Consider the following 26,341-nt stretch of genomic DNA (forward strand, 5'->3'; position numbering starts at 1 on the left):
ACAATGGCAAACCATGGCATTTCTCATAGAACCATTCATAGGAAATATTACAGCGATCCTCTGATTGGCTGACGTTCTTGAACCAAGGCAGGAGGCTGCATGTGACATCAAGCACATTACAATGAGAACGCTGCAAATGAGTCATTCTAAAGAAATTGTCTCCAAAGTGTGACTTTCCAGATGATGCAAAACTACAACTCTCATCATGCCCTGCCTGCAGCATTGTCAGGTTGGGTGCGTGGACCCACTGGGCCGTACCGCCTTGACGGTATGGCAGCTGGCCAACAGTGCGCAGGTCACAGTCTATAGTTCGTATAGTGTACCTGTGGCAGCTCGGACAGTAGCAATGACAGGCTCGGCTGGGACTTAGGCAGACGTCAGGCGTGGTGTAGCAGGACAGGCGTGGAATACAGCACAGCGCGACTACAGCTCAGCACGGCACTTGACCAGGATAGCACAGGATACAGGAACGGGGAACACTGGGAACTGGAAAACACTAGAAGACCATTCGCTAGACAAACTTCGGGTACGACAACAACTCTCAGGCATGGGAGGAAGGGGCTGGGCCCTTCTTATAGTCCAGGGTACTCATGGGACCCAGCCAAGGTAAGCGGAAGTGAGCGCTGGCGTCTCCTGAGGAGAGTGGGGCCAGTGCTCGCAGACCCATGGCTGCGGCCGTCAGGAGGTGAGTGAGCCTGACGGCCCATGGCCATGGACATGACAAGCAGACACGTGAGTGCTCACTCCATTAAGTTTTATGCGGCTTCCCTTCATAGTTTAATACTAGATGTATAGATTTGTATAAAGTGAGCTCCCCCTAGTGGTGGTTGCAGGCAGCAAGAATTGTGTCTTTGTGGTTTTTGAGGGAAAAATTACCAACCAGTGCACTGAACACCCTTACCTTTTGGAAGTTGGTTATTGAGCTGCCCACTATCTGTTTTTTTTTTTCTTTGAAAGAATGTTATAATTAATTCAATGAAGACAGGCAGCACAGCAGGCATCTTATTTAACCAGACCCCTTAGGGCAGTACCACCTCTACGGGAGACCTAGACATCAGAAGCAGGAACTTCTTCCAACAGGTTGTACCACATTTGCACATTGGGGTTTGTGCTCCTTGATAAGCAGTTGGATCCAATTGTAGTTACTGCTTTAGGCCTTATTCACACAAACGTGTTAAACGGCCGTCACGCACCTTTATAATTCAATGTGGCCGTTCACACGGCCGTGGTTGCAATGGACCGTGTGAAGGGTCCATGAGAAAATAGGACATGCCCTATTTTTTCACGCTTCACGCATCCCTCCATAGACTCTAGTGTGAATCCAGCCTAAGCTTCATTATCTTAAAGATTTCCCAATTTAAAGTAGTAAGACCTGGAGACATATTTCCCTTAATGGTTTCTTAACGTCCCCAGCACCACGGTATTCATTATAAACCACAAGCTGTCTAGTAACTTAACATGTACACAAAGGTCAAGCACTTGATATTACTTGCAACCTAATAATACGACGTTATGGGTACGTGGACACTTTTGGGGTTTAATAAATGTATTTGTGGTTAGCTTAGAATACGAGGTCACCCGTGTGCCATGCATTATAGTACATTGAATGGATTCTTTGTAACAAGCAAGATGTCTTCCCTGTAATCCTTCTAATTTCCAGCATCTTCATATCTTTTTTCATGCTAGACCACTGGTGACCACCTTGCTCGCATCATGCCAGTTCTTCAGACACTCAAACAAATAAAGTTACCTTTTTAGTTGGATGTTCTTGACATACAGGACCATAGATCTCAGCTACCCAGACCTCTTGAGTACAGCTTCTAAATTTAGTGCGGTCATAATAGGGAAAAAGGTGGAGGTGGTACCTTAGCACCAATGTGTGATTTTCAAGGGTAAGCTTGACCATATCTGTACCGGAATTTATCATGAAAATATTTCCAATGAGAATTTGAGAAACTTGAGATACTGTGGAGTCCCTTGAAAAATGCGTGCGGACAAATTCAATATTATTAGCTTTATTATTCTATGCATTAAAACGCGTTCAACCTGAGAACAAAAAACTGCACACCCCATCTTAATCTTCATAGTGAAGGGTGGACTGAGTCGTCAGAACTCAAGAGACTAGGGGGTCACGGCCAGAGGCAGATTACCTTCAGCCCCTCTGGTCTGCCACTTGATCAGCTAGTCCACACGTTACGTATATCACTTTAAGATTTTCAAAATTAGTTTCCAAACATTCAAGTTTTGTTCTAAAATGAAATATCTTAAAAACATGTATTAAAAACATTATTACTGTGTCAAGTTTTAAGACGTTAAAGCTACAGGTTTTCTGTGAGAAGAACTTCCTGTGACAACACTTCCTGTCCCTGTGCTCAGGCAGAGAAACACTGGCCCTCCCAGCAACCAATAACAAACCGTTACATTTCATAGAACAGGTAAGAAAGTTACATACGGTTGGTTAAGTTTCCAGAGCACAAATGCAGGAAGTCTTGTCATGGGGACCCAGACAGAAAAACTCTTCTCACCCATGGCCTATCATTTTAGTCTTGCTGGAATAAAATATAATATATATATTTAAAATAATACTATAGCTATTGCTGTGTGCAAAACCTTACACAAACCGCAGACATTCTTGCAAATGTAGATAGAATGGAAAATTCTCGGGGGAAAGTTCCCATTGTGATATCTACTAAAGTACAGTAATAAAATCATCTTCTTACATTAACTAGTTCATTTGTCACACTGCTTGGAATCTTTGGTAAAAAAAATATATATTTTTGGTATCATGATCTCAAAAAATCTCAAGTCATCATAAAAAAAATCCAGTCCAGGATCAATAAAATCTCTTGTAGGTCCTACACTATCACTGGAAGAGCTGGGGAATCTATATCTATATCGGTCTGTGTTTGCTTAGGCAGCACTTAGTAAATGCATTAGGAGGCTTTTCCCTTGTGAAACGGGTTATTAAATAATCAATATCTACAGTTCATCCTTGCTGTACAGACGGCGTAGAATAAAATCCTGTCTTCTCAGTGCAAAAGAGAAAAAAATGTACTCTCTCCGTTATCTCTGGCTTTTTGGAGGCCGCGTGATCGGGCCCATTATATTCAGTGGCCAACCATGCGGCCTCTGAAGAAAGTCAACCGGACCCAACAAGGGACAGTGACAAGGTGCTTTCATAGAGCAACTGCCACCTCGCTCTAACGATCGTCAGGGATCACATAGGTCAGACACCCTGCCGATCACATTTTGGTGGCATGTGAATTTCTATCCTGAGCATGGCCGGCCTTAGATACGTTCGGCCAGTGCGGTCGCACAGGGCGCCAGCCGCCACACTGCAAGAGGGGCACCAGCGGGTGTGTGTATCCCCGCGCCGTTGCAACTACCAGCGGGTTAGGTGCCACTCGCTAACTGCACCCAGGGCTGGCCTTAGGCAGTCGCCTTTCCGCCCGGGCGCTTCTTCACTTAGTGTCCGTCGCTACCGCTGTAGCAGCCATAGCGGCTGCTAGCGGCGACACCGGGCATGAGGCTGGTGGTGCCGCTAGCAGCTGCTGCGGCTGCTATAGCAATAGCGATGGCAATATAGCAGAGCAGGGAGGTATCTTCCTGCTCTGCTATCTACTAGCGCCACTTTAGCTCCCTGAAGGAACGTAATCCCCATGTGGCCGGGCACTCCGCTCCTGGAGCACTGCTTGATGTCTCTGTCCATATATGGACAGTGACATCAAGGGAAACTCCTGAAGCGGAATCCCCGGTCACAGCGTTGCAGACGCTATGACCGTGGATTCCACTCCAGGAGAAGTCAATGACGTCATGGACACAGACGACGGGAGCTTCTCCTGGAGTGGAATCGACGGTCACAGCGTCAGGGAGCTACAGTAGCGCTATCTATACTGGAAGGGGGGGGGGTTGCTATCTACAAGGGGGCTGTGTAGCACTACCTACAAAAAGGACAACTGTGCAGGAGCACACAAAATACCCAGCTTTCCAGCTATCAAATAAATGTGTGGAAATAAACTAAGATATAACTTTTATTTAATCTAGCTAAAAGGATTAATCCTTTAGCTCGACACATTTATTTGGTAGCTGGGAAAACTGGGTATTTTGTGCGCTCCTGCACAGTTGTCCTTTTTTGAATGTCTATTGCCCGCCATCTATCAGTGTAATTTTGTAGTCCTTGCACTACCTACAAGGGGGCTGTTGGCAGTGTGGCACTACCAACCAGGGGGCTGTGGGGCACTACCAACCAGGGTGCTGTGTGGCACTCCCTACCAGGGGTTTGTGCGGCACTCCCTACCAGGGTTTTTTTCTGGGGCTCTCCCTAACAGGGGGCTGTGTGGTACTCCCTACAGGGGGCTGTGTGGCGCACTCTACAAGGTGCGGTGTGGCGCTATCTACAAGGGGGCTGTGTGGCGCTATCTACAAGGGGGCTGTGTGGCGCTATCTACAAGGGGGCTGTGTGGCGCTATCTACAAGGGGGCTGTGTGGCGCTACCTACAAGGGGGCTGTGTGGTGCTACCCACAAGTGACTGTGTCACGCTACCTACAAGGGGCTGTGTGGTGCTACCTACAGGGGGAATCTGTGAGTGGTGGGCTGATGGTCATTTTACTGTGAGTGGTGGGCTGATGGTCATTTTACTGTGAGTGGGGGGCTGATGGTTATTTTACTGTGAGTGGGGGGCTGATGGTCATTTTACTGTGAGTGGTGGGCGGATGGTCATTTTACTGTGAGTGGGGGGCTGATGGTTATTTTACTGTGAGTGGGGGGCTGATGGTCATTTTACTGTGAGTGGGGGGCTGATGGTCTTCAAGTGGTTTCCGCCTCTGACCTCAAATTAATAGGAGGAAGAAAATACCTGCAGCGCACGTTTGGAGCTCTTTTTCCTGCGTCTTTTGCATTCACTTCAACAGCTTAAGAAAAAACACAAAAAAAAGGTCAAACAACGCTGTCAGTTGCTGAAGGAATTTTGAGGCAGATTTTTTTTGCCTTACAAAAAACGTGTGTGAACATACCCTACGAGTGTAGTGCTTGTTCTCTGCCGTTTTCTGTCTCTCAAAACAATTTTTGGTAGGGGGGCCCTGAGGAAATGTTATTTTTCCAGTCCTGCCTCGAGTCCGAAAAGGTTGGGAAACTCTGTACTTGGCTACAGGATCCCATCATGGAGCAGCTCAGTTCGTCATGGGAACGGGGCTTAGGTGAGTACAATTTTTGTTTTTGTTTGGGGGCACTGTCTACAAGGGGGAGGTGGGGGGGGGGCTGTATGGCACTGTCTACAAGGGGGAGGTGGGGGGGCTGTAAGGCATGATCTACAAGGAGGAGGTGGGGGATTATGGCACTGTCTACAGGGAGGCTATATGGCAAAATCTACAAGGGGGAACTATACTGTGTGGTGGCCACTAAGTGGACATTATACTGTGTAGGGGTACTACAGATGGCATAATAATGTGGGCATAATTAGAGGACAAAATACTGTGTCCTTGAAGGGGTTGTAATATATTATATTATTAAATATTATTATTATACTGTATGGGGGCACGAAAGGGGCATTATAATTTTTTTATGGGGCATTTTTTTTTAATGATGGGGTGGGGCACCGAAAGATTATTTCGCACAGGGCGCCATCTATCCTAGAGCCGGCCCTGATCCTGAGTTAGACGTTTTTCATACACAATTTCACTCCCATCATACCTCTGGATGAAGCACATATTTCATATTCTTTCTATTCAGGGAGGAGTTTTCTCCTGAGCTCATTGTCACCCCCTGCTGAATTATCCCTGCCATGAATAGTATGGAAAAGGAAGTTACAACTCCACTGATCACCCCTTTTATGTATTGGAAAAATGGTTGTCACTTTTCAAGGCAATTCAGTCCCTGTCCTGACATTAGCTGATAAATAATTGGACCCTATGGGAAAGTTTCTGGATCTCAACAGATAACAGAATTTTCACACCCGACAGAAGTTTTTTTTTTTATGTAGTTGACCTCAGTTAATACTCTGTTTACTCTTTCTACCAAAGTTAGTTCATATTTTGACAAAATGTTGTCTTCAATCAGGAAATCCTTGTCTAGGTCTTTTTGCTTGGGTTCACGGTAATGACAAAGTTTAGCAATGTCACTGGGAACTTGGTACTGATTTCCTGTAAACTCAAGTGGAACATGGACCGATACTTTAACAATGCTCCTGGGATTAATGATCATCTTTGTAGGATTAATTTCATCAGGCAGGTTGGGTTCCCGGTATATATGGCGGAGGATGCTAAGTCCTGGGACAGAGATCCACTCTTCAGGAGTTAAATTGTCAGTCTTATCTTGGGGAGTGGTTGGAAAAACATGGTTTTGGAAGATAAAAACATTCAAGGTTGGGTCAATACTATAAAGAGAGTTCAACATTTCTGGCCAGTCTTTGTGAATTATTGGGATGATCAGTTCATCAATGTCATTAAGAGCTATATATTTACTCTTGTACATGTTGCGATAAATGCAGTCATTCAAAGCCGCGGTCTGACCAAAGTAATGGAGATCTCCTGGATGATCTGGGTAGTGCCAGCCCTTGGAAACATTTATGAAAGAGGTAATGGGCCAAGGAATTAGTTCTACAAATTTTAATTCTGTGTAGTAGGAAAGAATTTTCTTCATATGAGGACTAGATTCAGTGTGGTAAATGATCACTTTTTCGGCACCCAAAATGCGGTACATCTCCATTGACTGAATAAACTGGAGGACATTGTTGTAGGCCCCGAACATTGCTGAAACGCAAATAATAAAGTCATACTGGAATTTAGGCTCTAAATCATTAACCTGTTCATTAGTATTTTGTATTTTTAAGAATACTGGGGCAGGGTCGTCCATTCGGTATAGGGATACGTATTTTGGGTCTCTGTCATCTTGGACATTGCAGAGAAGATCTGTTGTGCCATAAGGAAACCCAAAGTGGTCAGTGTGGACCTGAAGCTCTGCAAAATTTGAGTTATTATAGGTAAATAGACAAAAGTCACACAGCAAATAATCTGGTTCATTTCGATAGGTTATACCCAAAATCCGGACAGTCCTGCTACCACGAAGGTCCAAGTAGGCCGATACAAGAAGGGTCTTACTATTCTTGACTTTGAAGATGGTATCTTCTGTTACATTAAGTTTACATACTGGCGCTTCTGATACTGTGGATCTGAGAAGAGTGATGGTGAAAGAACCCTCAGGAAAAGCAAATTTTACAAACACGATTATGTATATCAAGTAGAGCAGGGTGAATGTGGTGAAAATGGCAGAAAAGACTTTGCAGAGTTTCTTGAACGATGCACATGGCTTCATTCCTGACCAAGATACAGCGCTTTACCTTCGCTTCTTATCTTCTGCCATTGAAGAAATACAGCCTACAAAAAAAAAGAACAACATAAAACAAGGGTAAGTGTTAAAATTCATATATTATTCTAGTAACAAATTCCACAATTATTTGTGCAATAATCATAGACACGTACATTTGAAGATTAAAGGGGTTCTCTGCTTTGGACAATCACTTTCTGGCAAAAGGGTCTTGTGACGATAAGCCAATCACAGAGTGCCCCGCTGCTGGGACCTCCAAGGATCGGCTGTTATATGTGGGGAACCCAGCAGCAAGTGTTAGATTTACCTGTAGCGCCACCACAGGAGAAGAGAAGCATTACACAATACCCATTAAAATCAATGGCCTGTTCATGTAACTGAATTCCCTAATAACTTGAAAATAGGTTTTCTAAACCTGATAACTACTTAAAGGGGTTGTCCAGGATTAAAAAAAACATGGCTGCTTTCTGACGAAAACAGTGCTACACCTATCCAAGGTTTGTGTCTGGTATTGCAGTTTAGCTGTATTGAAGTGAATGGGGCTGAGCTGCAATTCCACACACAACCTGTGGACAGGTGTGGAGCTGTTTTTGGAAGCAGCCATGTTTTTGTAACCTTGGACAACCCCTTTAAAGACTTAGTCTATTTTCATATTGCAGATCTCCAAGATGCAAGTTGCTATTTCAGTGGGTGGACACAATTATGAAATGACTCAAAATAAAGCATTTCATCGGGGAACCTTCCTTACCCTACAACATTTCCTAATGGATCTTAGACGATGCAAAACTTTCATCTTCTTGCAGTTATTAAATAGAAGTCTAGTTGCCTATTAGTAGGCTGAATGAGAACGTACCTACAAGTTAATGATTATGTTTTTGTTTTGTTTTTTTAAAAGTGTTCTCAAATGTCCCAGGAATTCCATTCAGACTTTGTTGTTTAACTCTGTGTCAAGGTTATGGTCAAACATGAAACACACAGCAAGCTTAGACTATAAGGCCGGATTCACATAAGCGTGTGCGTTTTGCGAGCGCAAAAAACGCGGCGTTTTGCGCGCGCAAAAGGTACTTAACAGCTCCGCGTGTCATCACCATATGATGCGCGGCTGCGTGATTTTCACGCAGCCGCCATCATTATGACACTCCGTTTGGATGTTTGTAAACAGAAAAGCACGTGGTGCTTTTCTGTTTTCATTCATCCTTTTCACAGCTGTTGCACGAATCACGCTCATCCCACGGAAGTGCTTCCGTGTGCTGCGCCTGATTTTCACGCACCCATTGACTTCAATGGGTGCGTGATGCGCGAAATACGCACAAAGAACGGACATGTCGTGACTTTTTTGCAGCGGACTCACGCTGCGTAAAAATCACGCAGCTGTCTGCACGGCCCCATAGACTAGTACAGGTCCGTGAAACGCGCGTGAAAATCACGCGCGTCGCACGGACATATATTCGTCTGAATAAGCCCTATGGGTATGTTCACACGCAGTGTTTACGCCTCGAATTACGCCTAAAAAAACGGCTCCATTACGCCTACAAACATCTGCCCATTGCTTTCAATGGGATTTACGATGTTCTGTTCCCACGGGCCTTTATTTTACGTGTCGCTGCCAAAATACGGCGCATAAAATGACGGCTCGTCAAAAGAAGTGCAGGACACTTCTTGGGACGTTTTTGGAGGCGTTTTTCATTGACTCCATTGAAAATCAGCTCCAAAAACAGCCGTAAAAAAATGCAGCGAAAAATGCGAGTTGCTACAAAAACGTCTCAAAATCAGTAGCTATTTTCGCCTGAAAACAGCTCCGTATTTTCAGACGTATTTTGCGTTTGCGTGTGAACATACCCTAACATAACTTTTTTTTATTACAGCTATATCATACAGGTATGCCTCTAGCCATAGACAGGATGAATGAATGTTCGGCAGACAGCCACCCACCTTGTCTACCCTATTAACAAGGACTAGACACATCCGGAGCAAACTGAGTAGACAAAGGATCAATCAGTAGAATGCAACCTGTCAGACGCCCTATCCAGTGAACTTAGGAAATTGTGGGTTAATGGAGGGGGTTTTCCATTCTGAATTCTCATCTTTTAGCCAGAGTGGAGTGCTATTAAAAAGAGAATATCTTGCTCTGGAGGACCAGAGAGGTCCATGCATTACATGGACAGATCATTGATTTCAACTGGAAGAGTGTAATACCTAACATAACCTGTGATGGCACTGAAGAGGAACACTTGCTGCCAGCATTGCCCCCAGATCCCAGCTGATCCATAGGGATGACAAAGAAGAAAAAATAAAAAAGGATTTTCTGGACAAAACCAGCACGCACTGGGTTACAAAAATAATAAAGTTTTAATAAATTTGGTATGAATATTTTATATTTATACCAAATTTATTAAAATGTAATTTTTTTGTAACCCAGTGTGTGCTGGTTTTGTCCGAAAAATCCTTTTTTCTTCTTTGTCATTATTATCTCAGACGGCACCGTGCAATATTTATTGCACTGACTGGGAAGTACTATAGGAATTCTTCTAATGACCTCTAGGGATCCCAACAGCGAGGCACCCTGTGATCAGCTTATCATCAGGAGAGGAAAGATGGATTCTCCAAAAGTCGACAACTCCTTTAAGACTGAAAATCTGGCACAATATAGTTCATTGTCTTGTCTAAGGTTCTGACCATGATAATAGGATAAAGCGCTGTTCACATTAGCGTCATGGTTTTAATCATGACAGCTTTGATGGATCCCACAGACTTACTGTCACTAGGCAAACTGAAACCTGATGGAACGTAGAGCAACGCTGATGTGAACCTAGCCTTACGCTACCCAAAATTTTCCTGTTACTACGGTTTCAAGGTACCATGTCAGGTAGTCTACAGAACATCAGGAAGCAGAAGTCATATTTATTATCATCTCTGTCACTCAAAATAATTTTTCTGTTATCAAAAAACGGCGGGGGGGAGGTAATTTCTGCATAATATACATTTATATGCAGAAGCAATCGGGATTTTTGTGTGAATGTACTACTATAGGCAAAAAAAATTCCTAAGTTTCATGGTAGCACAATTTAGAACCATGATGCTTTGCACCGTGAGCAACGTTTAAGTTTCTCCTATCCTACAGCAAGACGATGGGTGTGATCCAGCGCAGGAGAAGAATCATTCAAAATTCGGAATGAATTAAAATGGAAACTAGTTCCGATTTTATTGGATATAAAGTAAAAAACAGGGAGAGCTTACTCCCACGGAGGAAAGGTGGATATACGGAGAGAAGATAGGTGTGTGAAGCCTACGCGTTTCAGACGATCTCCTCGTCCTTAGTCATGGCTGAGAATAAATGATTGGACAGTTGGGGTTGGGGCTTATATCCGGTTTAATACAGGTGTGTTAGATTGCGGTTCAGGAGACTAAAGATGGAACGCAAACATGTGACTGGTCCTACATCGAATCGCTTCATCCGTCTAACCCGGGCACATGAGAATCACAGCGCGGAGACCCGCGATGTACTCGTGGTAAGTATGCATATAACCATCCGGTATATTTATTAATGGCGATTGGCTGCGTCAATACTATTTCTAATGTCGGAATAAATTCAACACTTGTTTTATGAAAACGAAATTGTTGGTATGTTTAATTAAAACCGGATATAACCTCTAGATGAAAAACGCCCCACTGGTCAGAAAACAGTTTGGTGAAGAAAAATTGTGTGAATGCACTCTAAGTGCAGAATGTCTAAAAGAGATAAAAAGTGACTGACATTGACGTATATATCTACATGCAGTGAACTGATGTTTGTACACCAAGAAGTATAGTGTACAGAGACGACTTGACAATTGAAGATGTTAGTGTGCTACATACGGTATTGTGAAAATATGGAGTCAAAAGCACAAATGGCTGTGACAACCTTGTACCAACAAACACTGACTAAATAATATGGTAGGACGAATTTCATGGCATTTTTTATCGCATTTTTTATCCTTTTTCTATGGACATCGAATATAAAGCTTTTATAAAAATGTTGAATACGATTCAAAATATTTTAGTGGGTATTGAGAGGAAAGCCTTTTACATATGAAAATGTAATTATAGTTGTATAGTTACCTCAATTCTAATGCTGCCAACCTTAGATTCACCCAAAGGTTACGTAAGAGAGGATACCCCAAGTGGACACTCGAAAGAGCTTCCACGATTACATCTAAAAAAAAGCAGAGAGGACATGCTCAATAATACGAAGAAATATTTAACATCGGATACAAATAAACCAGCTATTATCCTCCAATATAGCAATCAATTCTCAATGATAAAGAAAATCATCCTTAAACATCTACCTATCCTTAAGGAGGACCAAATCTTGGACAATATCCTAAAAGAAGGTTGCAGAATAGTTGCCCGCAAAGCTCCCACTATAGGTAATGTTGTAGCTCCATCAATGTTACGACCAGACACACATAAAAGCTCGTGGTTGGAACAAAGGGGATTTTTCAAATGTGGCACACATCCCTGTAAAACCTGTTCCTATGTTTCCCCCAAAAAAACCTTTTCTGATTCAACAGATACTCACAGCTTTTCTATAAAGAACTACATTAATTGCAACAGTGAGTCAGTGATTTATGTGTTGGAATGTATCTCATGTAATTTGAAATACATAGGCTGCACCAATCGTAAGTTCAAACAGAGATTCTTGGAACACCTAAGCTATATTAGGAATCCTAATATTGTAAACACATCTAATGCAGCCAAACATTTCATCCAATATCATGATAGGTCTACCGACTCACTGAAATGCTATGCTATTGAAAAGGTACATCCACCGAAACGGGGAGGAAATTTGAAACATAAAACATTGGGCAGGGAAGCTTTTTGGATTTTTCGTTTAAAAACAAGACATCCTCATGGACTCAATTTGAGGAAAGAACTCATGTTTTACTATTAGATCAATTCTATACAGTATTATAACATGTTTTTTCGGTCTAATCTCAATACACTTAAAGTTTGAGTATAATATTAGAAATTAGAAGTCCATAATTATCGAATTGTTGAAACCACATCAAAATCTTGAAACACCTTGGGAAACACATGAAAGGTTGTCTGTTGCTTTTCATTTTCTATATACGGATAAAATTAATGACTGGAAGGGATATCCTATTCCACGTCAGCTTTATACAACAACGTCAACATGGATATTTCATTAATTTAAAGAAATATAAAGCTAATAGCAGAGTAGAATTTACCCTCGAATATCAAACCTCTAAATTGACAAATATACAACTATAATTACATTTTCATATGTAAAAGGCTTTCCTCTCAATACCCACTAAAATATTTCGAATCGTATTCAACATTTTTATAAAAGCTTTATATTCGATGTCCATAGAAAAAGGATAAAAAATGCGATAAAAAATGCCATGAAATTCGTCCTACCATATTATTTAGTCAGTGTTTGTTGGTACAAGGTTGTCACAGCCATTTGTGCTTTTGACTCCATATTTTCACAATACCGTATGTAGCACACTAACATCTTCAATTGTCAAGTCGTCTCTGTACACTATACTTCTTGGTGTACAAACATCAGTTCACTGCATGTAGATATATACGTCAATGTCAGTCACTTTTTATCTCTTTTAGACATTCTGCACTTAGAGTGCATTCACACAATTTTTCTTCACCAAACTGTTTTCTGACCAGTGGGGCGTTTTTCATCTAGAGGTTATATCCGGTTTTAATTAAACATACCAACAATTTCGTTTTCATAAAACAAGTGTTGAATTTATTCCGACATTAGAAATAGTATTGACGCAGCCAATCGCCATTAATAAATATACCGGATGGTTATATACATACTTACCACGAGTACATCGCGGGTCTCCGCGCTGTGATTCTCATGTGCCCGGGTTAGACGGATGAAGCGATTCGATGTAGGACCAGTCACATGTTTGCGTTCCATCTTTAGTCTCCTGAACCGCAATCTAACACACCTGTATTAAACCGGATATAAGCCCCAACCCCAACTGTCAAATCATTTATTCTCAGCCATGACTAAGGACGAGGAGATCGTCTGAAACGCGTAGGCTTCACACACCTATCTTCTCTCCGTATATCCACCTTTCCTCCGTGGGAGTAAGCTCTCCCTGTTTTTTACTTTATATCCAATAAAATCGGAACTAGTTTCCATTTTAATTAATTCTGAATTTTGAATGATTCTTCTCCTGCGCTGGATCACACCCATCGTCTTGCTGTGTCTCTACCGACGTGTGCCGACACGAGGATCCTGGCGCAATAGGCATTGAACATTTCCTGCCCCAAGGTGAGCTGGAGGTTCCCTCCTACATTTTTTCTACTTTCTCCTATCCTAGGCAGGTCTACAAAGTCAGGAGAACTTCATGTGGTGGAAGGGATGCGACAACCACCCTGAGTGCATTTCTAACACATACCAAGTGGTGTTTTTATTATGTACCTTGCTCCTCAGCTTGTAGGAAACCCTCAAAAAAACGTGAAACCAAATGTTTCCACTCATACTACATGGCCAGTGCCGAAAAAATAATGTGCCGTGTGAAGAGTGCTTCAATGTGGCCTACAGCTCAGCCACTGCTGTTCACCAGATTACCTGTTTCAACCGAAGTAAAAAAGTTGACAAGTCAGCGTCTTATAAAAATTAGCCAAAATAAATTTTAATTCAGTAATTATTCAAAACCAAGCACCAAAACCAACGTGAACTGCTACAATGGCATATAATACCACTCATCAAATGTAATATCATTGTATAAAATAGCTAAGATTCTAGCTCCGATTTTCTCCCTCCAGCGAAATTTTTTGGCAGTAAATTTTTAGCAACGTCTCACTTAGCAAGACTTGGCTCTATGGGTAGATCTTGGTACTTCAGTATTTTAGTCGTCAGACAACTGTTTCCACATGACACAATAGACGAGTATGGGCTTGTGTTTGAAGGAATGTATCCTGAGGGCGTAAATGCTTTGATAAGACTTAAGAGTCGAGCACATCAGATGTTTTTTTCTACCGTGTTGTTATTTTAAGCTTGAAACCCTCCGTTTTTGGAGTAAGGCCATCGTTATGTTATGATTGGGCACAACGCTTCCAACTCTTAAATAAATACAAGGAATATAGAATATGAACCTTCCACATCACCAGGCAAATAAAATACATGTATCTGAACCTTTTGAGAATGTCTAGAAATATAAGATTTGGAAATATCCTGTATTAGGGTCCCCCTTAGTTGTGTCCCATTATTAACTGCACCTACATTACCTATCCTTCTTTGAATAAGATTAATAGGGGTAGTCTCATGAAGATAACCCCTCTCCATATGTCCTATTAGATTAAACCCGCAGAGGACGCTCTACTAGTCAGAATGGAGAGCCGTTCTGGTAGACTAAAGCATCTATGTATTATATGGACAGCCTTCATCTGAATGTCACACTATGGCTGCTGCGGGGAAATGCCTAGCTTCGTTCTGAAATGGGATGTCGCTAATGAGATAACCCCTTTACATTATAGTCATTAAATGTAGCATTCTTGCAATGTATAATTGTAATTTATTCTTTGCCTATTTTGCCTTAATTTTTGGGTTATTTTTCATTCTAGCGTGAAAACCATTAAACAATTGCAGTTGATAGATCAGTTATGCTTATTACGTGTCTCTTTAATCAGCAGAGTTGAAGGGTAAAATCTTAATGAAAATAAAAAACATATTTAAAAGAGGCCCTGTCACTAGATTAGTAATGCCCAATCTCCTAGCTGATTTAATAGGCGCTGTCACACTGATAACTATGGATGCCCGATGCATCGAAACTTCGATAATGTTTCGATACTCTGCATCCCCAAACGGTTCGATACTGTTATTTCATGTATTTCGATACTTAGCTGTACGGCCACACAGCTTAGCATTGTAACACATGAATATATGAGAGCGGGGCTGCGGCTGTGTAATACATGTGTATTACAGCCATTGCCCCGCTCCTGAGTCCTGACAAGTGCACGGGGTCAGAATGATGCGGCCGGCACTGCATTAATGAGCGGCGGCACAGAAGACAGAACATGGCGGGTGCACTACAAAACACCCCCATGTTGTGTCCTCAGTGCCTGCGCCGCCGCTCATTAGTGCAGCGCCGGCCGCATCACCTCATGCTGACCGCGCGCGCACTTGTCAGGAGAGGGGCAATGGCTGCATTACACAGCCGATGCCCCGCTCTATAAAGGCGGAGATCAGAGAAACCTCTCATCTCCGCCGCTACTCTCCTGAATGCTGCGATCAAAGATGACCGGAGCATTCAGAAGTAAATGAGAAGGGGGGATGCCCCTTTGGATCGCGCCACACCATATATGGGCAGACAGCCGGGTCCATTGAAGGACCCCAGGGCTGTCTTGCCATATTTCCTGTTGTTAGGGCATACTTAGGTACGTCCTAACAACTGCTTGTGTACTATCCATACACAGGCTAATGTACTGGCCCATAGATATATGCCAGTACATTAAAGTTTAAAAATAAAGTAATATTAAATTTAAAAAAATACACATACACATTTTTTACAATAAACAGTCTCAATACATAAAATATACACATGTTCGGTATTGGCGCGGCCGTAATAACATGCACAATTTTTTTTTGCATCATTTATGATGTGTGCGCTGTAAAAAAATTAAATAAAAACTGCTTTCTTTCACTTATTGTGGGGCACGAGGTGTCATGATGAATTTAACCTCCATGTGCCTCGCATTAATAATAATTAACCCCATCATGTACCTCACACATTAACCCATTATGACTGGGAAACATGATGGGGTTAATTACTATTAATGTGAGGCAAATGGAGGTTAAATTCATCACACCACGTGCCTCATGTCAGAAAATGGAAGAACTTTTTTTTTATTATTACTGTTGGCAAAGTATCGTTTTGGTATCGAAATCGCAATACTACACGAAGTATCGGTATCAAATTCCAAATTCTGGTATCGTGACATCCCTACTGATAACGCTGGTGAAAATTGTGTCCCAAAACGTGCAAATTAGGCTATACTAGACAAGTGGGAGGTAACAGCAGCGATTCTCCTGAGGTGGAGCCTCCTCCCAGCCTCTGACGCTGTCCTATCAGCATGAAGCTGCTTCACACAGTGTGAGAGACTGAGGCTGGAGGGAAGGGGGATCACTTAAAATAGCCATATCTCTGGCTGTGGACCACCTAGAACAGCGGTTCTGATGGAATATGAAAGATAAGATTCTAATCTTCAGATAGTTCTAGCTGTGAAACAACCGGAGGTATCACCTGTTGAATACACAGTCGGGAATGGAAGTTGTATACTATATGATCATGCTGTGTTGCTGGGCTGGGAAGAGGTGAACTGTATGAGCTGATTGGACAGTGTCATACAGAAAACATTACACCGCTCAGAGGGAAAAGAGTCACCTCCTATTTGGCAAGAATAGCCACATTAACATATTTAGAAAAATGCTCATAACTTTGCAAATAATGAATGTTTTTGGGAAAAAAAAAAACACACACTAGTTATCAGCATATTAGCATCTTTTAGATTAGTTAGCAGATAGGGAATTAATAAACTAGTGTCAGATCCTCTTTAAAGTCATAATAAGATCGGTCAACAGGAGTTTGATTACGGTTTCCCTCTACCAACACATTTTTTCTACAGATCTGAGTAATAATAAAAAAATAATAGGAGAATATAGCAAAAAAAAATTAGGAGGAGAACATCTAACAAGGATGCTAGATTATTACAAGGTATCTTGGGAAATTGGTGATTTTTACTTATGATGGTATGTATACTTTTGCAAGCAGTGCACGTAAAATAAAAATGTAGAAACCTTGCAAATAGTTTTGAATAAAAATACAGTTGTGTATACGCATATGGATACCTATGTGTCTCCGTGGTAACAGACTACAAACAAACCCTGTGTGTAGTCTGTTTCTGTATCATGTCTTACTCCAGGCCCCATGCCCTCTCTTCTTGCTAACCTACAGATAAAATGCACACAGGGTTTGCTTGTAGTCAGTTCCCATGAAAATACATAGGTCGACATAGGCGCTGTATACACAAAATGGGAATATATATATATTTTTTTTAATCTAGACTATTTGCAAAGTCACCCTGGAGCAATAAAAAAAATTGTTGCAAAAGTATAAAATATATTAAAGCTGCTGAGATATGGATTAGGCTGAGGCTGCACTGTGACTTCAGGCAGGAGACCACACACAAGATCCAAGGTCATGTGAATAATGCTCCCGTATGGATGAACTCAATTGCAGAATGCAACTCCAATATCAGTTTGTGTCATGCAACGTGACTGCCAGAACAGGTTGTGTCTTGCAACAGCTGTATTTCCATCTATGAACAGGATTTGTCTAACATGAACAACACCTCGGTTGCAGTGGGAGAGCTACCGCAGATCAGGAGTCATACAATGGCTTGAACTCTATCATCTCGCCAAGAGATGACGTGTCTGACCATTACTGACAATTTGCTTTGTCCGCCTGCTTCCTCCAATTATATGTACTGTTTTGTTTCTCATGAATGGTTTGCAGCAACTTCCTGAACACTGGCGGACCGGAAATAAGTAGATTTGGTACACATCAACGCTGATATGGTACATGATATTATTGTACAATGTGATTAATCAGATTCAACTATTCCCCTGAAAAGTCCAAAATCCTATGTGATACTTATGTGAATGAAATATGAGCCTATGTTAGAGCATACTGCCAGATGTGGGATATATACAGCCTTACCATATATGTGATGAATTGTACAATCCAAAAGATATGCGATACTTAGATCCATGTTAACTAAGCTTATGTTAGAGCATACCAGCTTTACCAGATATGGCACATACAATCAATGTTATTACTGGGCAATATATTTACCAAAAATGGGATGAATTTAATGCCCTGTCAACAAAATCTAAGCTTATGTTAGAGCACAGCAGCTCTACCAGAGGTGATACATTCAAATACTGATATTATAGTGCAATATGCTCATTAACTTAACACATTTTCCAAAAAGGGGATGAATTTATTGTCCTGTACAATCCAAAAGATTTTTGTTACTTAGGACAGTGAAATATAAGCTTATGTTAAAGCATACCAGCTCTACCAGATGTGGTATATATACTGATAATACTAGGAACAATTCTAATTACTGATCACATTTACCAAAACTTAGATGAATTTAATGTCCAGTACAACCCACAAGATATGTTATTTAGGTCAAAGAAATTGCTTATGTTATAGAATACCAACTCTACCACATATGGCACGGATACACTGAAATTACTGGGCAATATAAGATTATATAACATTAAATTATTGCTCTGTATAGTCCCCAGGCTATGTGTTACATTGGTCAATAAAAATAAGCTTATGTTAGAGCGTACCAGCTCTCCTAGATATGGTACATACACATACTGATATTACTGGTCAATACACTCACTACAAAAAATACAGACCGATTATTTGCACATTAAATAAGGTTATTGGAAATTACAAGTATCGTCCTGCATAATCCAAATCATGCTTATGGAAATCAATTATAAGCCTATGTTACAGCATACAAGCTCAAGGTCTACTTTATAAAGGGATGGACGGAGAACACTACTAACCTGAAGCTGGGAATCAAAGGACTAAATGACAATTTTGCGAGGTATGTCTTTTGCATCGGGCATATTTTCAGGCAGGGTAATCATTGAGAGCCTGTAGTATTATATCTCATACGCTCTGGGTTTGCAGGGCATATCTACTCTAATGGGACAGGGGTCACACTCTGCATGTGTACTGACTACTTAAGTAAACACAGCTTTACAGTAAAATGAGATGTCACCGTTCCGACGGTTCCCAAAACAGTTTTTACCTTTATAACCGCAAGACCCAAGAAACAAGTCCTGTCGTTTCTCGACTTTTCTATTTCTGTTTTTTTGCAGTTTGGTTTGTGCACCTGTGTATGTGGCCAGGAAGGAAGTCAGCATGGATGACAGTAGTCATATTTGCATTTCCAATAAGGCCTCATTCACATCACGTGTATGTCAGGCAAGCTTACAGTGTACACGCTAAATGTATTCGTATGCTATTGTCTCCGGTAATCTCTGCCGGATCTGCAAAGGAAGGCCCCAAACGGAGCCTCCAATGCAGATGTGAACGAGGCCATATTAAAAAAAGAAGCAGAGTTTAGATGGCATTGGCGAGTACCAACATTGATGTGCCAAGGCTATGTACAAGTAATGTGGAACAAAGTGCTAGTATCAGAAGTGACGAAGAGAAAGGTGAACTTGTGCTTGCAACTACAAGTGCTGGGTTACAGTCAGGATCAAACACAAGGTGCCCCATCGGACATGTGAAATCCGGTCTTGTCCCCCTCAAATAATATGGTAAACATTCCCCAGTTTACAGCACAGGCCGCATTAATGTTCAAATGAAAAAAAATTGCCCAGTTTAACTTTTTATAACTGATTAACATTTGTAGGAGATTGTACACCGGACACATTTATATGGCCAGCAATACATGTCACACAATCCAACCTCCGGGAATTAAAAAATGTATTTCCTTAATGCTTAATGAGGATCTGTCACCAGGTTTATAACTGCCCTATCTTTACCTAATCTAATAGGCGCTTCAACCCCTTCCCGAAATTTGTCATAAGTATACGACATGGAAAGCCAGTGCTTCCTGCAAAATGTCGTATACTTACGACAAATGCATGGCACCGGCTCAGAAGCGGAGTCGGTGCCATCATCCCCGGATGTCAGCTGTATCTGACAGCTGACATCCTGCTGTAACGGCGGGGACCGAAGTTAGCTTAGATCCCCGCCATTAACCCCTTAAATGCAGCCGTCAAAAGCGATGGCTACATTTAAGCTGTTTGCAGCTCATCGACACCCCAGCAATGAATTTGCCGGGGTGTCGGTGGCTGCAATGGCAACTGGAGGCCTAATACCGGCCTCCCGCTGTGCCTAGCACGGAAAACTTCCAGCCCCGTCAGGAGGCGGGGCCTGAAAGGCTTCCGTAGCTGCCGGCAAGATGGCGCCGGCTCAGGAGATGAGCCGGCGCCATCAGCGGTGGATATAAGCTGTATGTTACAGCTGACATCCACCTGTAACGGCAGGAACCGGAGCCAGCTCCGATCCCTGCCATTAATCCCTCAGATGTAGCGATCGGATGCGATAGCTGCATCTTTGTGGTTGTTAGCAGATTGGCAGCTGTGCCCTGCAATCGCACGACTGCCGACTGCTATTAGGACACCAGGAGACCTAACAATGGCCTCCTGTTTGCCATTATGGAAGCCGATCAGGCCCCGCTCGGAGACGAAGCCTAATCGGCTTGCTGTCAGTGAATGACTGACAGATCTAATACATTGCACTACGTAGGTAGTGCAATGTATTGGAAAAAAAATCTTACAGTTGGACCTTCAAGTCCCCTAGTGGGACTAAAGTAAAGTGTAAAAAAAAGTGAAAGAAAAAATGTGAAAAATAGTTGTAAAAAATATAATAAAAATTTGAAGTAATAAAATAAAACACAATCGCCCTTTTTCCGTTATCAAGTCCTTTATTATTGAAAAAAATAAATAAACCATACATATTTGGTATCGCCGCGACCGTAACGGCCTAAACTATAAAAATATTATGTTATTTATACCACGCGGTGAACGGCGTAAAAAAAAAACGTAAAAAATAATGCCAGAATTTCTGTTTTTTGGTCACTTTGCCCTACAAAAATTGAAATAAGAAGTGATGAAAAAGTCGCATGTATCCAAAAATAGTGCCTATGAAAACTATAGCACGTCTCAAAAAAAACAAGCCCTCATACAGCTCCGACGACAAAAAAATAAAAAAGTTATGGTTCTCACATGGCGACAGAAAAAATACATTCTTTTTACAAAAGTAATTTTATTGTGCAAAAAGTTGTAAAACATAAAAAATTGCTATAAAGTAGGTATCGCCGGAATCGTACTGACCCCGAGATTAAAGTTAACATGTAATTTATAACGCATGGAGAACGCTGTATTAAAAAAAAAAAAAAAAAAAAAAAAAACTGTGCCAGAATTGCAGTTTTTTGGTCACCTTGCCTCTCAAAAAATAGGATAAAAAGTGATAAAAAAAATCACATGTACCCCAAAATGGTACCAATAATAACTACAGCTCGTCCCACAAAAAAACAGCCCTCATACCACTACGTCTATGAAAAAATAAAATTAGTTAAGGCTTCCATAAGTCAGGAAATAAAAAATATGCAGTTGTGCAGATCAGAGGGGAACATTTTGCCTGTTTCAAGAGGCAATTTATCGGGGCCCTAAAATTAGGGAACCAGTAAGGGGGGGCCAAACATATCTGATAGAAGCGACGGTGCCCGTATTATACCAGTAGAGCACTTCCAAGCACAATTCCCCAAACTGCAAAGGTGCGGAGTGTGGACCAAAAGGGGGATAAGTAAAGACACCGTTTATCAGTGCGACACCGGCCTGTGCACAAAGGATTGCTTCACAGCGTAACACACATCTATGGATTATTTTATTGTTTACCCCATTATTATACCCCCTGACTATGCCCCTGATATACTCTGCCCAACTCACATATGCCCCACATTATAAACTGAAACACAAGTAAAACTCCAAACAAAACTACCACCAAGCAAAATCCACGCTCCAAAAGCCAAATGGCGCTCCCACCGATCTGAGCCCTACAGCGTGCCCAAACAGCAGTTTACTTCCACATATATTGTCACTTCTGGGGGGTTTCTTTTATTATTTCCTATCTGAGCCTCTGCAATTGTGAACCAACTCTGTGTAAATCGCCAAATTAGGCCTCAATTTCGCATGGTACTCTTTCACTCCTGAGCCCTGTCAAATGTCCAGGCAAAAGATTAGGGCCACATGTAGGGTGATTCTAAAACCGGGAAACACAGCATAATAATTAGAGAGCTGTCTTGTTATGGCGGCACAAGCTGGGCACCACATATTGGCATATCTGTTGAAAAATCCAATTTTTACTCTGCAATATCGAGTGTACACTAATTTATACAAAACACCTGCGGGGTTAACATGCTCACTACACCCCATAGGTGAATACCTTGAGGAGTGTAGTTTCCAAAATGGGGGTCACTTTTGGGGGGTTTCCACTGTTTTGGTCCTACAGGGGTTTTGCAAATGCTACACAGCGACCAGAAACCAATCCAGAAAAATCTGTAGTCCGAAAGCCAAATGGCACTCCTTCCCTTCTGAGCCCTGTCGTGTGCCCAAAAATTAGTTTATAAAAACATATGGGGTATTGCCATAATCGGGAGAAATTGCTTAACAAATGTTGGGGTTATTTTTCTGCTTAATTTTTTGAGAAAATGATACATTTTGCACTAAAGCTACGTCTTATTGGAAAAAAAAAGTAATTTTTATTTTCACTGCCCAATTCAAATAAAATCTATGAAACTGCTGTGGGGTCCAAATGCTCACTACACCCCTAGATTAATTCCTCAAGGGGTGTAGTATCACAAATGGAGTCCCTTTTGGGTAGTTTCCACTGTACTGGTACCTTAGGGGCTTTGCAAATGTGACATGGTGTCAAGAAGCCAATCCAGCAAAATCTGTGCTCCAAAAGCCAAATGCCGCTCCTTCTCTTCTGAGCCCTGCCTTGTGCCCAAACAGCAGTTTATGACGACATATGGGGTATTTCCGTACTCGGTAGAAGTTGCTTTACAAATGTTGTTTTTTTTTTTTTCCTTTATTTGTTGAGAAAATGAAACATTTTGAGCTAAAGCTACATCTTATTGAAGAAAAAGGATTGTTTTTATTTTCACTGCCCAATTCTAATAAATTCTAAGATACACCTGTGGGGTCAAAATGATCACTACACCAGTAGATGAATTCTTCAAGGGGTGTAGTTTCCAAAATGGGGTCACTTTTTGGGCGTTTTCATTGTTTTGTCCCGTCAGGAGCTCTGCAAATGTGACATGGCCTCCGCAAACCATTCCTGCTAAATTTGAGCTCCAAAAGCCAAATGGCGCTCTTTCCCCTCTCAGCCCTGCCGTGTGTCCAAACAGCCATTTATTACCACATGTGGGGTACTATTTTACTCGGGAGAAATTGCTTTACAAATTTTGTGGTGCTTTTTCTCCTTTAGTCCTTGTGGAAATGAGAAAAAATTAGCTAAACCTACATTTTCTTTGAAAGAATGTAGATTTTCATTTTCACGGCCTACTGCCAATAATTTCTGCAAAAAACCTGCGGCGTCAAAATGCTCACTACACCCCTAGATAATTTCCTCAAGGGGTGCAGTTTCCAAAATGGGGCCACTTGTGGGGGGTTTCCACAGTTTTAGTCCCTCAGGGGCTTTGCAAATGCGACATGGCCTCCAAAAACCATTCCTGCTAAATTTGAACTCCAAAAGCCAAATGGCGCTCTTTCCCTTCTAAGCCCTGCCATGTGTCCAAACAGCCGTTTATGACCACATGTGGGTTATTTTTTTACTCGGGAGAAATTGCTCTACAAATTTTATGGTGTTTTTTCTCCTTTAGTCCATTTGGTAATTTAAAAAAATTAGCTAAACCTACATTTTATTTGAAAGAATGTAGATTTTCATTTTCATGGCCTACTTCCAAAAATTTCTGCAAAAAAAACTGTCCGGTCAAAATGCTTACTATACCCCTAAATAAATTCCTCGAGGGGTGTAGTTTCCCAAATGGGGTCACTTTTGGGGGGTTTCCACTGTTTTGCTAGCACAAGAGCTGATAGGGTGCCTAAAATATATTCTAATAGAAAGAAGTGTCCAAAATCCACTAGGTGCTCCTTTACTTCTGAGGCTTGTGTTTCAGTCCATAAGCACACTAGAGCCACATGTGGGATATTTCCTAAAACTGCAGAACCTGGGTAATTAGGGACTACATAGAAAATATAACCTGTCTTATACAGGGGCACGCGGGCACGTTAAGACGTGTGATAAGTCGTGGGTAGTATTATAACCTGTCTTATACAAGGGCACGATAAGATGTGACAAGTCATGGGTAGTATTATAACCTGTCTTATACGCGGGCATGCGGGCACGATAAGTCGTGTGATAAGTCGTGGGACAGGTGCACGCGGGGTGTGTAGAGCACTGATAAGTCGTGTGATAAGTCGTAGGTAATATGTTGGCCAGACCACGGTGAAACCGGTCACCAGAGGGTTGCAGACCAAAAGGTGTTATATAAATAACGTGAAGGATATAGGAGGTTAGAATGGATGGTTTACGGTCCATATTCAAATCATCAGGATCACCCGTACCCGGACGATCCTATTCGTATGATTTGGTGAAGCGAAGGGAAGGGAAACAGTATGTGAGTAAAACTAATAAATTGATGGAAGTGTGTGGGATGCATAGGGGAGGGCGGCTACAAGCCGGAGACTGGGCAAAAGGTATTCGAGAGAACAAAGGGAAGTTAGGAATAAGAAAGGCATTGTATTATGTTATATGTATTATAAACCACAGGACCCGCCACCGCCCTATAATGGCGATGGTCCCTCATGTTAGGTGTGTCCTCATTGTGGGCAGCAGAACACTTGAGCAATGTGTTTCCTGTGGGAGAGGCTGCCCCCCACCCCCTGATGAGGTCACGCCCGGCCCAACCAAATCAGTATGAAATGATAGCTTTGTTAATTTTGTCATTTCCCTCAGTAAAGAGTTGCAAGTAACACATGCTGCAGTGTTTTCTTCTATTCTAGATTCCGTCCCAGGGGTGCAGGACGCTGTGTACTGGTGAAAAGACACATCATCATAATATAGAGATAGTGGCCGACAGATTGGACACGGTTACAGATTATGTGTTTGATGTTTTGAATGTAGATAATTCCTACATAATAGTGTGATGAATGATTGCAGATACGTACGTTATCTTGAGTTGTTGTACAGATGTGTGACTCTTGGAGGTTCATTGTATGGGAGAATTTTTGCCGGCATTGAAATTGTTACGATTGTGAGAACAGAAGCTGGGAGGAGTGAGTGCGTGACCCCCTCCTGTAGAACGGGGAGGGGGGCAGTGTGATGTATCGTGTGTGATAGAACGTGTGCAGTGTGAAGTCTGAGAAGCAGACTGGTATAAGCTTATATATAGAGCATGGACTGATGAGACAAGGGATTACAATATTGCACTGATTTTAGATCTATATTGTATGCTTTTATTTTTAACAGCAGTAATGTCTAAAAAATTATTCTTAGTGTTTTGTGTATGGGGTTAAAATCTGTTTCTTTTTTTTCTGGGTAAAGGAAAGTTTCTTATCTTTGCACATGCGCTGTTGTCCGTAACTACACCAAGCGAGAAAAATATTACAGACCACTGGATTTGTCTGCAAAAAGATAAAAGTTACGCTGCATATTTATGTGTTATGATGTGATAAGATTTCATGTTGGAATGTTTTGATGTTAATTCAAATGAATTAAAATACAGATATTGTGAGACACGGGGTCTTGAAAATGTATGTACCCCCACTGTTCCCTATTTTTATATATAGTTTATTGGTTTGCAGTCATTAATATTACCAGATATTATTTTCTGTTTTATTGAATAACTAATTACAATTGTTTTGTTTTTGTTTTTTACACATGAGGCACGTGCTATAGTGCTGCCTAAATGTTATTTTGGAAAATGTGAGATGTTTTACAGGTAAATGGTTGCAAGTCATTTTAAAGATAAAATGTATTTTCGTCAGGAGAAAGTCATTTTTGTTCCAGGCTGTTGTGTATTACAGGGGGCTAAACTAGTGCCCCCCAGATAGAGTGCCCGACTTTATTATGTTGAGATGTCGTTTTGAACCCTGCTACATTACTTTTGCAGAGTCCAAAAAGGGGGAGAATGGTGAAGGGACTGATCAGGTACAATTTTGTTTTGTTTTGAATTAATGAATTTGGTTCCAGGAGATCTACAAAATGTGTGAGACCCCAATGAGTAATCCACATTACATGTGTATGACAGTAACCTAAATGTTGAGGTTTTTCTGTGTAGATCTTTCCAGAACAGTAAATATGGCACTGGGTATGCTGTGCTGTA

General features: G+C 41.5%; 1 protein-coding gene across 3 annotated transcripts in view; it reads right to left on the reverse strand.

Annotated features, from left to right (window-relative positions):
* Window positions 1–1,999: 1,999 nt before the first annotated feature.
* LOC142659199 (glycosyltransferase family 92 protein R07B7.12-like) overlaps window positions 2,000–26,341 on the reverse strand; it is a 59,857-nt gene continuing 35,515 nt past the window's right edge. The window contains exons 2-3 of one of the 3 annotated variants that reach the window (XM_075835069.1): window positions 11,420–11,513; window positions 2,000–7,371 (exon numbers count right to left, since the gene is read on the reverse strand). In XM_075835069.1, coding sequence (XP_075691184.1) covers window positions 5,927–7,309 — 1,383 coding nt within the window. In that variant the 5' untranslated portion in view covers window positions 7,310–7,371; window positions 11,420–11,513 and the 3' untranslated portion in view covers window positions 2,000–5,926. Of the gene's footprint in view, window positions 7,372–11,419; window positions 11,514–18,941; window positions 19,029–26,341 lie in introns of those variants that run through there. The other 2 variants (XM_075835071.1, XM_075835070.1) reach the window with 2 other exon arrangements.

Source organism: Rhinoderma darwinii, chromosome 8 (assembly GCF_050947455.1).
Source record: "Rhinoderma darwinii isolate aRhiDar2 chromosome 8, aRhiDar2.hap1, whole genome shotgun sequence".
Taxonomy (NCBI): Eukaryota; Metazoa; Chordata; class Amphibia; order Anura; family Rhinodermatidae; genus Rhinoderma; species Rhinoderma darwinii.